The sequence below is a fragment of the Calidris pugnax genome, unplaced genomic scaffold (genome assembly GCF_001431845.1).
Source record: "Calidris pugnax isolate Ruff unplaced genomic scaffold, ASM143184v1 scaffold358, whole genome shotgun sequence".
Lineage (NCBI taxonomy): Eukaryota > Metazoa > Chordata > Aves > Charadriiformes > Scolopacidae > Calidris > Calidris pugnax.
In genome coordinates this window covers 55,032-67,887 of record NW_015091091.1, presented here as the reverse complement: position 1 = coordinate 67,887, position 12,856 = coordinate 55,032, and the positions used below count along the sequence as shown (strand labels likewise).

Below are 12,856 nucleotides of genomic sequence, written 5' to 3'. Positions count from 1 at the left end.
TCCCAGCCCCATTTAAATCTACGGGGATGTATTCCTGACTGCAGTGGAGCCAGGACTTCATCCAGCTTCTCAAGTTGTAGCTACTGTATTCGTGGTGCTTCCGTTTCTCACACCTGCTTTATGCAGCCATCGGGAAGAGGGAAGGGAAAGCAGGCACGCTAGAAATCCCTCCGTGCAGCTGCCTCCAAGGGAAATCTGCTGGTGTTGTGGGTGCCTTTATGCCCCAGAGCTGCAGCAGACCACACCACCAGTCTGCTTCCTTCCAGCCCCACCATCACCGGGCAGACCTAAATAACTGAACTTGGGGGTATGTTGGTAGTTGGTGATGGTTTGTTGTTGTGGGTTTTTTTTCCAGAAAGAAAAGATGTGGTTTTTTGAAGCACAGTTCTCTGACTTAGAGTGCATTCCATTGCCAGAATTTGTGACTAATGAAGAACCTATTAACAGTTGAACTTGCAAACGAAGACAGACAGCGTGGCATCTGCTTGCTCTGCGGCGGGTGGTGTAGGTTTGACAGGCTGAGGAGTGCGAGGAAGGCTTGTCCTCTTAAGTCTGGCCTCCTTTGTCCCCTTCGTCACATTTCTAGGCACCACACCCGGTGCTAATGGTCACAGCAACCCCAAAGGTGACTGCAGAGTGCGTGGTTTTGAAGGACCAGCACTTTCAACTGGCAGGCAGTATTCTTGTAACCTCCAGCAGCGCTTTTCGGTGTGAGTTAGGTGCCAGTGTGTTTTGGTTTGCTTTTAAGTAGAGCTTCTAGATGTTTGGGGGTTTTTTGGTGTTTTTTTGGGGGGGGAAGGCCAGCCTAAACCTGGCCCTTGTGTTTATCTGCCCTGGGGGCTTCTCCCAAGGAGCACGGAGGCAGCGGCGGGGGAGCGGCAGAGCTGGTCCGGAGGGGACGGAGATGCGCACACACAAAGGGGCCTGGAAGGGAGAGGGAGCGCTGCCCGGGGGCTGCCGCCGGCAGAGATGCTTCCCGCCCGGCAGCGGCAGCCCCTTCTTCTCTTCGCCTTCCCCCCACCGGGGATCCCGGAGAGCCGAACGCCCGCCTGCCCCGGGGGTTAGAGCCCTGCCCGGCACCGCCCCGCCGGGCTGAGGGCGAACCGGAGGGGAGGCGAGCCCCCGCCGCCGGCCCCGGTTGCCCCCGCCCGCCGGGGTCGGTGTCCCCGCTGGCGGACACGCTGACGGGCACGGCTGGCCGCGGTCCCGCCCGCCCGCCGCCCGGCCCCTCCGCCCGCCGGGGCGGTGGCAGGCTCCCGCCGTGCCTCCCGGCGCATAAAGGGAGGCGAGCGGCGACCGGCCGGGGGCAGCGGTTGGGCGGCGACGGAGCGACCGGCGGTGATGGAGCAGCCGGTGCAGACGGAGACGTGGAAGGCGCGGAGCCTGGAGGAGCTGATCCGCATCCTCCATCGGATATTCGCCGAGGACAAAGTCAGCGTGGAGGAGGTGCAGGAGCTGATGGAGTCCTACGAGAGCAACCCCGAGGAGTGGCAGCAGTACGCCCAGTTCGACCAGTACAGGTACGATGCCCGCCGACCCGCGAACGGGGGACCGCCGTGTCGTCGTGCCCACGGGTAGCCCACGGAGGAGAGAGAAACGTGCTAAAGTAACCCCAAAATAATTAGGGGAAATAAACTTTTTCAAATACTGCCTCTAAAAGATTTATGTGGCCCACTAACCTCTGCAGTATCATGCATTTTAACCAATGAAGAGAGAAAAAAAAAAAAAAAAAAAAAAAAACCACCAACCAAACAAAAACGCCTAAGAGAAGCGTGCCGGCAGCAGAAACCGTTCCAAAGTGGGGTTGTTTTTGCTGTCTGTAGAGGAGCCGGTGCACGTTTTCCCGGCCTTACCGGTGGGTCAGGAGCCGTCTGCCCCCCACACCTCAGTCCCTTCCTTCTCCGGAGTTGAGGCTTTTTAGCGCTTGCCAGGAGGAAGGAAAATACCGATTAGGGTTTTGAGTCACACCTACTTCGCCAACAACAGGTTTATTCCTGCCATTGGTGGCTTCCCTGTCTTAAATTTCAATATAAATAAATTTTATTTGAGCATTTACTTTAAAAAACCCTAAGAAACCCCACCCAGACCCCAAAACTTTTCCTTGTAACCTTGCTGTCATGAAAGCATTTCTGGCTTGCCTTTTTTTTAGCCTCCTTTGAACTTGCGTTGACTATCCTCCATTCAGAACAAATCACAAAATTTGTAACAGAACATAGGAAACTAAGAATCGGAAAAACAAAGTGTGCTAACATGAGAAGTATGCATGGCAGCCTTTTTTTTTTTTGGCCAGCCAGACCTGCTGTACAGAAATAACAGCACTTGTAAAGTTCAGTCAAATGCCAGCATTGATTGCTTATATTCTGACATCATAGGAAAAATATGTCTACCCAATATACACACAAATTGTGCATGCAGTGAGAGGCAACATGTAGATACAGGTTATGCTTTGAAAGTAATTCATTATAAGCATCCTAGCTTGAGTAAAATAGAGTGGTCTTATGGGGAAACTAATCAAGAACCACTCAGTTTACATCAGTCCACTTTCTGTGTGCCCCTGCTTGCATCTTTTAGGCAAGAGTGAGGTGTCCTGTCATGAGCACAAATACTTGCTTCACTTGGCAAAGTAGAGCGCGAATAGTCATGACTAAAGCTAGCCTGAAACCAGAAGGTCCCTCTGGGTTGCTTGCACTGTTAACAACTAGAAGCACCAAGCCTGGATCAGAAAAGCCCTACTTTGGAAATTTATAAGCAAAATTCCAGTCCCTTCTCTAGTGAACTTCTCAATAGAATGAGACGAGCGGCAGCTGAGGGAAGGCTTGCAGGAGAGTACAAGGAAAGAAACATAAGATGTTGCTATCAAATACGTTGTCAAGCCCTGAGAGAAAATCGCAGTCTAGAAGATGCATATCAATAAAAAGCCTTTAGAGGCAAGCTTATTCCGTGCCACCTGTAAGTTAGCACATGAAAAACCTCTTTAAGAAATTTTACTCCGATAAACTTTCTTTAGAAGTAGATGCTGGCAGAAGTTACGCCACAGGTGTTTTACCCAGACACAAATTATGCAGTACAAGACATAGAACCTTCAGGAACAGAGTAGGAGGACCATGTTCGGAAAGCCTGACATCTTATGTCTTTGTTTTTTTGGCTATGTACAAATGAACGCAGCATAACACAAGGAAAGCCAAGAATATCTGAAAAGGAGCTGTAGCACAATGTAACCATGTATTTTTCTTGTTTCATTGCAGTCCTCTGTTTCTAATTATAAGACAGCTGCTGAAGTGACTTCATTCAATAACTATTTTGATTTGATCCCGTCTACCACTCTAGTCTCAGACTCACAATTCCCAAACTCCAATCATCTATGTAATTTAAAAGCCATATGATTATAAAATATTAAATATGTCTATTTTTTTCTTCCCAAAAAATAACTCTTATGAAAAAAAAAGCTTAAAAACAAAATTTCATTTTTCCAAATAAAACTTGGCTTTCACTAAAAAGAAGAAAAATTGGTTTTATATTTCACAACCTTCCTTCATAAATATGTTTGTATAATTTTGTCTTTTATAAGCATATCAGTACAGTAAAAAGCAAACATTTTGTATTTCAGGTATACAAGAAATCTTGTGGACAGTGGAAATGGAAAGTTCAACTTGATGATCTTGTGCTGGGGTGAAGGGCATGGCAGGTTCGTATCCAAAGACCGTGGTTTTAGGAAACAGATATAAAGCCACTGTATCTTTCCCTGTCATACAAAAAGAGAAAAACAATCAGCCTTATGTGACCTATCAGAAAGCATCTGGAAACTAAGCAGTGAAGAGCTCTTATTGGTATAGCAGTCCCGAATATTTGCTGTATGTTTTGCAAGTTTGTACCTCATGGACATTTTTAGAGCACATTTTTTAAAATGCTCCAGTTTTCTACCAAATCTAAGCTTCCTTTCTGTCAGAGGAAGTTTGTAGTCCCAGAGATACAGAGGGTCCTGTGGGCAGGACAGGCTGAACAGACCCTCTTCAACCTGTCCCATACAACAGACCCACACAACGCTGGGTTGCAGAAGCAGGAGTTGCTGCAGTTTGAATAGTCTTTGTTCTCTCATGCTGTTTAAATCCCACTTCTGTGAAAAGACGAGAAAAGTGGGTTTGGGTTGGGACTGCAGGAGTGGAGAAGGAGCCCCTTTCCTGGAGTACTTGGCTCTTTTTAGGTTCATGCATCCCATTCCCTTCCTCAGAAGAGAGCACACTGCTGATGTGGCCTCCTGAGTCAGGTACTCAGACTGGACACTGGGTTGTGTTGTCCTACAAATGCGAGGGCAGGATCTGTCCCTTGGATGGTCTTTCACAAGTTGTTGGCTAAAATAAAATGTAGAATAACAAAACTTGCAGGTTTTGACTGATGATTCTCATATATAAATAGAAATACTGTGAAGATGTCAGAGCAGCTTTTTGTTTGTTTTAATTGAGTGTGCAATTGAACATTGGCAGTATTGTCTAGGGGATGCCATGACATTATATTCAGAGGAATATAGGAACCAAGCCCAGCACCTCTACTCCTTCCGGGCTATTCCCACAAAGGCTGTAATTTATGTCAAACTGTGTTTGAGTTGGACGAGCATTTGCTAGGGCTAGATTGAGACCACAAGTTGGTTTTGCTTCCTACTTGAGGAGGATCAGATTGTTCTCATGGCTTGTGGAAGGAGCGTGACAACGTGGCATTTGTGAACTGTCTGTGCCTGAAGCAAGCTCTGCTCTCTTGGCATCTCAGTTTGTAAGAAACCCTGACATTTGTTTACTGAAAACAGTAACATACAAGTACCAAATTTTTGATTGAAACTCATTAGCACTGTACTTGCAAGAGGGTAAAATTCCTCCTTCTCACTCACCCCTGGTGAGTGAAGAGCTCTCCCTTTGTCCTAATCCCATTGGCTTCTATAGCAGTTAATCCTCTATTTAAAAATATAACCAAAACTAAAGTGCATATCTAGCCCATATGTCTCCAAGTGCAGCAATTGAAACATACTTTGGAGCAAGGAGACAGATAAAGCAAGCAGACAAATCATACCAGGTCCTGCTGTTTCATTCACCTTTTGCAAACCAGTGAAATGAACAGCTTATTGTAGCTTGGTTGCACTTAGTACTATCAGAGCGAGAGAGACAGCATTTTTTCTTCAACAAATGCCTGTGCACCCCAGCAGTAACGAGACCATAAAAATTAGGCAGAAGCAGCTGATTTCTCCCGTGTCTCAGGAGTGAGCACGGTGGATCTGCAAATATCAAGTTTACTTTCAAGTTTCTACCAGCCTCTGCCTGGGGTCACTGTGGAAAGCATTGTTTTGTTTCGTGGCCCACAAGAGTTTCTGTGTTTTTTTGGAGAATTTTTCTGTCCTCCTCCAGACTCTACTTTGTATTTCTCTGTGGCAAAGCCATAGGCTGATCGATATCTGACTCTCCTCCAAGTCCTGCAGCATGTGAGCTTATGTCAATACATTTCTAAAGTAGCAGTTCTAAGTAAGCATACCTTAGTCGCTGTGAATGTTTTTCCCTGAGACTCTTGTGCGTGACCCATGTGCAATGGCATTTTATTCTAGGACTATGTCCAGATACAATATGTTATGCCACCTCTCCTGTTTGCTGTACTGAAAGTAAATATGTGCATCACACTGAGTTCGGTTATTCTTTTTACATATATAGCAGCATCCATGATCACACTGACTCACACTGCTTTATGAAGATCCTTCAGGGAAATCTAAAGGAGACTCTGTTTGAATGGCCTGAGAAGAAAGGGAATGGTGAAATGACTAAGAAATCAGAACGAGTTTTGAGGGAAAACCAATGTGCCTACATTAATGGTAAGCTATTAACTTGTTTTGACAACTATCCATCCATAAGTCTTATTTCTAACGGAAGAGGTCATCTGCTCTCTAGTCTCCTACCTTTAACAGTATAATACTAATGTCTTTATGCACAGCTTAAGAGTGTGGCTCTCTAGATTCTGCACAAACTTGTATTTAGATTCAGTAAAACAAACAACAAAAAAAAGGTCCTTTTAACTCACTTTTAAAACATTGCAGCAATTGCTTGATGCTTAAATATGCTGAGTATATTCTCTAGACCAAGAAGCTTTCAGCCTTGTGTTCCTAATGGATATCTGAAATTGCTTGTAAACATAGACCTTGAATAGTACTTTGTAAGAAATAAGGGAACCAAAGTTTAGATAGCTTAATCATCTTGATTTTTTTTCAAAGAAAAAATCCTTTTGATCAGTCATGGAACTCCGAGAACAAAACTGCGAAAGCTGTCAATGGAATAAATTGACCAGCCAAGAGCATAAGTACCAGTCCTCAGTGCTACTTCATGTCCAAATCAACAAAAGACTGTAGTGCTGAAATGCAGTGTCAGCAGAAGCGAAATGCTCAAGTCTACCCCATCTATAAAACAATTGCCTGACTCTACAGATGCTGAGAGTCAACCAGCAGTAAGGCTCCCTATGTACCAAAATCCATGCCATTACATGTATCTGTATCTGTCACCACCTTGTGCTACGCTGGAGTGGCCAGCTGGGTGTGATGTATTCTGATGCTATAAAAGACATTGCACATCATGCTGAACAGCACGGAGTTCAGCAGAACAAAGGCAAAGTGTCCGAGAAGAAGACTTTTTATGTCATGAGTTAAAAACTGGACGACACACACCTTGTGGGGCTGAGCTTGGGAACTCCCCAGTTGGAGGGAGCCTCATGCTGGGTTATGGACTTAGCCAGGGTGAGGGCATTGAGGAAGACAGACTAGTGCTCTGTAGCCCTCTGTTGAAGGTGTGCCACTTTAAATGAAAACACAAAATCTGTAAGACAGGAAATGCTAGAAGGAACTTGTCATGTCTGCTGATGCTCCTGTGCCAGGGACATGGGTTCTCAGATTCAGGTTTTCCTACCAATGTCGTTCTTTCCAATTCAAGCACTTGCACCTTGTGTGCACCTGATCCAAAGCTTCCTTGCTTGTTTTAAACAAACCTGGTATCCAATTCCCTCAGGCAGTCTGGATCTCTGCCATGTTTCATAACAGATATTTCAGTTTAAAAGAAAAAGGTAAAACCAGTAGAAGAAAAACACTTACAGTGTGTTGATTGCCCTAACTACTTCAAAAGTGAGTGACCTTCATGTTTCTGTTGCGTACTTCTTGGTTACTCTTGTACTTTAAGGTTAGAACCCACTAAACAGTGAGGGGTCACTCTCCCACTAATCACTAGATGAGCACAGATTTAGGACTTTTCGCCCCTTCGTCCTCTATTTAGATAAACTATGTTAACGACACTTAGAGCTTACCCTTCAAATGTGTCAGAGTTAAGAGTGTTCTCATGATTCTCAGGGTATCCTGTATTGTGCAATGTAGGCATGCCTTGGTATTATATAACAGGTTAATTCAAGTACAAAGGCCTGAGTTGTTTTTACAGCGGGGTCATAAAATTAAATTCAAAGTCTCATTTAAGTAACTCAAAAACTCCACTTTAGTGTAGAGTGGAAATGGTTGATTTCATGGATGTGATTCTCCATACCTTACATTTTCACATAATAGCTTGATTTCTACTCCACCATTGCAGAAAGTGTCATTACTTCGTTCGTAACCACACAACAGACAGTGCCTTGTTTTATTACGTGTTCAGTGATGCTTACTATTCAGTTAAGGTTGGAAGTATGCCAGTCACTACTAATTTGTCACCTTAGTCAAAAGAACAGACAAATGAAAAGCCCATTCTCCAAACTAATAAACTGGAAGAATTAATTACTAAACAGATGCCTGCGGTGGAAGACAACTCTGTCTCTGTCCCTAAATCCATGTCCCAAATACACACAGCTGACTCTTAATGTGACTGATATCCTTGTTACCAGGCCAGGAATTAGCAGTACAAAAACCTTTTCCCTGTAAAATGTCTTGCTAATTTTCAGAAGCGCAAACCTTCCTGTTTCTGGAGCATCTGTAACAACAGTGTCTCCTAGGAAAGTAAATAACCTTGAAGTCCTCTGAGAATGATGACTAGAAAATTACTGAGAGCCTGGCATTCCTTAAGTTCCCCTGGATTTCTATTGGCCTTTATCCTGTGGCAAATAACCCAGAAGTTACATGAAGAGTGGAAGGCAATAATGTATTTTTAATTACTAGCTTATTTAGGAATCTGTGATAGAAAACAGCCGTGAAAATCCCTGTACCAAGTCACTTGTTGCCCACAAAAGTACGGGCATGCCTAACGATCTTGCTCATGCGTTTCAGTTTGGAAACCATTTTTCCAGGCATCTGAGATGTCGTTAATTCTTCCCACTAACACAACCTCTCCTTTCATGCCCTCGCTGGTGTAGACTCCATTGGCCTGCACCGTGTGGAGAACATAAGCCACACAGAGACTGCCGTCAGCCTGCATTTGTACAGCCCACCCTTTGACAGCTGTAACACCTTTGATCAGAGGACTGGACACAAGCATAAAGTCAAGATGACTTTCTACAGCCAGTTTGGAGAAAGGACTGCCTATGTAAGTATGAGATAACACCCTCCCTGCCTAGCCCCGGGATGGGAGCCCTGCAGGGGCAGGCGCCACTGCCCCAGGACAGGCAGGAGGTCCAGCAGCCCTGCCTTTCCCAGGGCATCCCCCTCCAGGACCAGCATAAAACCTGTTTCCAAATACTACTCGATTTGCACTTCCCTCGTGGGGAATTCACTGCTTTGTAGCTTGCCTCCCCTTGATCAATAGGGGATCAGTTCTGGGTGGAGAGGAAGTTTAATGAGAATTTTGCTACTAGCTAAGCCTCTCCAGGCAGCAAGTGATGGTAAATGCGACCTAGTCAATGGAAAACCGTGAAACAGCCACATTGTTTTGGCCAGATTAAGTCATGTGTAACTTTTCCTGCCTAAACTGTTCTGCCAAAAGGCATCACATTTCAAGTCAGTTGCCATAAACCTTGTAGCTTACTATAAAGTAAAGAATTCTTTAGTAAATTTAATTCTTCAAAATCAAAACTTTGACACAGAAAGACAAGCTCTGAGGGTGAGAATAGACTGGTTGGCTGTTGACTGCATTCTTGAGCAATGGAATGAGATTTTATTTTGATAGATTAGAAATCTTAAGATCAGCTTTGTAGAACAGGCTAGGACATCTGGGAGAGTTTAATAAAGTTCCTTCTAACATTCTTCCATGCATTGGGAAACATAACCACTTCTTCGGGGAGAAAAGACACATTCCTGATGTTCAGCCACAGAGGTTCAAAGACTGTTTGGTTTTGTTAGATACAGAACACTTTCACCTTTCACTGAAGCCAGAAATTCAATGCTCACGAGTTTCACAGAATGAGCCCCTAGTAAGGTCCGGTTAAAGTTTTATGTAACTCCCAAATACTATGTAAATTATTTCTTTGAAACTTGTCATGTTACATGATCACAACTTTACCAAATAGCTGAAACGCAAACTTTGACCTTCACAAGATTGAAAGGTCCTTGAGAAAGTAAACTCAATTTATAATTCAGATTTTAAAGGGAAATTAACAAGGAAAAATGTTGAACAAAATTCACCCAAGAATTCAGTGTTTGCTTGCTTTCTTTTTGGTTTTAAGTGTTTATTGAATACAAAGTATGTAAGATAACAAGTCAGACTAGATGTTTTGACTTTGACTGTTTTCCTACCCTTAATCTGTAACCACCTGGCAGTGTTTGCATCTTTTGTGGGAAACTGGATCTGGCTTTCAGAAGAGAGGTAAATCTTAATCATTGGGTCTCTTTCATGAATTCCTGTAAATGGAATTCCAGTAAGGGGGAAAGTGGTAGTGAGTCTGGGCCATCCAGCTGCCTGAAATGACTTCACGCTACAAAAACCTTATGGTCTCAGTGAGGGTTTCTGGAAAGCTGACTGGAAAATCAGACTTTCTTCTGTTTACCAGATCTCAGAAGGACGTAGGGAGACAGAGAGCTATAAGTTAAAAAAACCAGGAGAGTAACGTAAAGTATACTTGTGCATCTTTTATGAATGAGAAGATCTGCCTAGCTAAAGGACATAGAGTGCTTCCTCTTTGTCTTAGACCTTTCTGCAGGTAAATCCCTTGTGGCTTCTGGCCACGATGAAATCTTAATTAACTGAATCTCCAGTAAGTACGTAATAAGTTATATAGCCTTAATAATTAAAATATTATGTAGTATGTCCAAGGACTTGCCTGTGGACGTAATTGTTTCCATGGTTCAGGTACAAACCATGAGAATGTTGACACAAAAGTTCACAGAAGGAAAACTGATTTTGTCATGGGTGTCACAGCACATCAGTTCCTGCTGCCAGGAATTTTGCTGGGGGAAGTGGTTTGTGAGAGCAGCTTGTCTTCCAAGCAGGACTTTCAAGCAGTTTCTCTCAAAACAAAGTAGAGCAAAGTATCGGGGAGAAAAGATAGCCTGAAGGAGGGAGCACTCCTCAGCTGTCCCTTCTGCTGCGGGCGTGCTCGTGGTGACACAGAGCCAATGGACAGAGTGATTTTCTCAGGTGCCCAGTGCTCTCTGTAAAATTCTGGCAAGGAGCACTGAAAATAAATACACTAAGTATTTTAATGTGCCGAACTACTCCAGCAATAAAGGCCCATGCTGAGAACACGAAGTCGGTGTCTCTTCCCTTAAAATAGCAACCTCTCTCCTCTTTCCTTTCAGGCAACAGCAGCGCCGCAGGAGAACAACTGAGAAGCACCAGCACGTGTTTGCATAAGACCTGCTGAATGTTTAACTGGGGATAGAAGACTTGCATGGCTACGGCTGACAGCCAGCTGTATTTCCATACCTTGTACATAGGATTACACTAGGGCAGCTTCCAGGCCACCCGCAGCTCTCCCGAGCGAATGCCGATTACGGGACACTAAGCTAACTAGTGCCATAAACTACTTCAGAGGTCAGACGCCTTTCCTTAGGCTCCTGTCAGAGTTAAGTAGTTTGTTTTCTGATTCTAGCCTCCTTTTAATTCCACTTCTGACACCACACTGAGAATACCAGAAATAGGGTTTCTAAACGTCGTCTGACACTACTTAATAGGCCTATGTGTATGTATGCTCTCAATATAATTAATAACTACATAAACTTGTAAGCTTCCAGTCACTTGTACCTATGGGTAGTACACTAGATACAACTAACAGCAGCTCTTTTTTTTTTTTTCTTTTTTTGTTTTGTTTTAATGAAGCCTTTTAGGTTTTAATGCTCTAGGCCATTTTGATAGTTTTGTGCATTTTTTACTTTTTTTTTTTTACAATTTCATTTGTCAGATCTTGTTTTAAATAGGAGCAGCAAAATGCTTCATGCACAATGATTTTCAAAATTGATTGGGCACAGATTCGGGTTTTTAATAAGACTAATCATACTTAATTCAGCTAATGTCCAGTTTCAAGGTATTCTGTATAGCTACTGAGGAAGGTAACTGAAATAAAACTGGATTTGTGCAAAGATTTCAAAGTTTTCAGCCTTTTTTCTCCTGGTAACAAAAATATTCATCATGGTTTACGAAAATCCACATTCCTCGTGAACATCTAAGTCTTTTCCAAGCAATACACTACTAGAAAAGACTTTGGAAGGTTGAAAGGATTTCAAACATGCGAAGAATCCTGATCCCAATTAAGCTGGTGGGAGTCCTGCCACTGAGTTCACTGATGCTTAGTTTTGTCCTCCAGATTTAGTTACAAGGAAAGAACCATCTTGAAAAAAGCTAACTCTAACTAAACATATCAAAATCAGCAAAGCTCCCTGCAGTGAGGCTATCTTGTTCATTTAATGCAGCTGGTACAGAAGGTGAGTAGACAATCTGTAGCATCTCATAGGTGACTGCTGGTTATTCAGGCAGCAGTTTTAAGTTTTAGTAATACCCTTTTTAGGTGAGTCACATATTCCCCTCCATTTTGACAAGCCCAGAAAATATTTACTTTATGAGACCCTGTTTTCAGGGAGGCTGTGTCAAATTTAAAAAAAAATGTTTGAGCTCTGCCCTTGGGCTGCAATTTTACCTTGAGGGTGAGTGGGAAAGCAGTAGGTACTTTGCAACATTTTTTTTTTTCCTTTTTTTTTTCTTGGGGGAGGTGCAGTGCGTGGGAAGAAAAGGGCATGGAAGGAAAAGGGGAAAAAAATGAAAAGATAAGGCAGGCCTAAAGGCAAAAGAAAAAGGATAAGCATCAGGAGTTAGTGGGGACTGTCTGCATGGGGTGGACTTGGAGGCAGTGCCAAAGAGGAGTCAAGGGAACTTGCAGCTCAAAACTGGAAGAAGCATTAAAAGCGATGACATAAAGAAACCCCAGAGTTTAGCATGTTTCTTTCTCACTCACTGTGAACTAATTCCTGAAAAATCCTGTCAAGCCAGACATCGGGCTTGAGCACCTTATTTTGGCACAGCTCAAGTTGCTGTGCGAGTGTCACAGCACCAGCGATGAGCCGAGGCTGGCTGTCCAGCTGCCCTGCTCATGCACAGTCACCTGCAGCAGGTGGCTCAGGGCTACTTCCAGTTGAGTTTTGAGTATCTCCAAGGATGGAAGCAACACTGCCTCTCCGGGCACAATTTTCCAGTGTTTGATCACCCTCAGCAGTAAAAGAGCCTTATGTTTAGACAAAATATCTTGTTTATCAGTTTGCACCTACTGCCTCTTGTCCTCCTTCCCCTTCTCACAGGACATGAGCAGTTTCACTTAACTTCAAATACAGCATATTCATTATGCTATTGCTTACCAGGTAAAATTAAAGGACAAACCCAACAGTTTGCAGATCACAGGTTCAGTCAGGGCCAGGGGGAACTGAAAAGATTGGAGAGACAGCCAAGGAGCACAGCAGCGACGACAGCAGTTATAGCTGTACCAAGAGCCACTGTTACAGAAA

The 12,856-nt window shown here is 43.7% G+C and overlaps 1 protein-coding gene across 1 annotated transcript; it reads left to right on the top strand.

The window, feature by feature from the left end:
- Positions 1-1,263: 1,263 nt before the first annotated feature.
- CDO1 (cysteine dioxygenase type 1) lies at positions 1,264-11,446 on the top strand. The gene is made up of 5 exons (XM_014957867.1): positions 1,264-1,520; positions 3,608-3,685; positions 5,688-5,845; positions 8,347-8,516; positions 10,664-11,446. Exons 1-5 carry the CDS (start codon positions 1,342-1,344, stop codon positions 10,691-10,693), a joined length of 615 nt encoding a protein of 204 aa, XP_014813353.1. The 5' UTR covers positions 1,264-1,341; the 3' UTR covers positions 10,694-11,446.
- The last annotated feature ends 1,410 nt before the right edge of the window (positions 11,447-12,856 follow it).

What these genes read in the sequence shown, in the direction of transcription:
- CDO1 (XM_014957867.1), top strand. Translation starts at nt 1,342, where the DNA reads ATGGAGCAGCCGGTGCAGACGGAGACGTGGAAGGCGCGGAGCCTGGAG. An exon ending in TGGGGTGAAGGGCATGGCAG is followed by an intron (nt 3,686 to 5,687) that starts GTTCGTATCCAA and finishes TTACATATATAG; the next exon opens with CAGCATCCATGATCACACTG. An exon ending in TTGGAGAAAGGACTGCCTAT is followed by an intron (nt 8,517 to 10,663) that starts GTAAGTATGAGA and finishes CTTTCCTTTCAG; the next exon opens with GCAACAGCAGCGCCGCAGGA.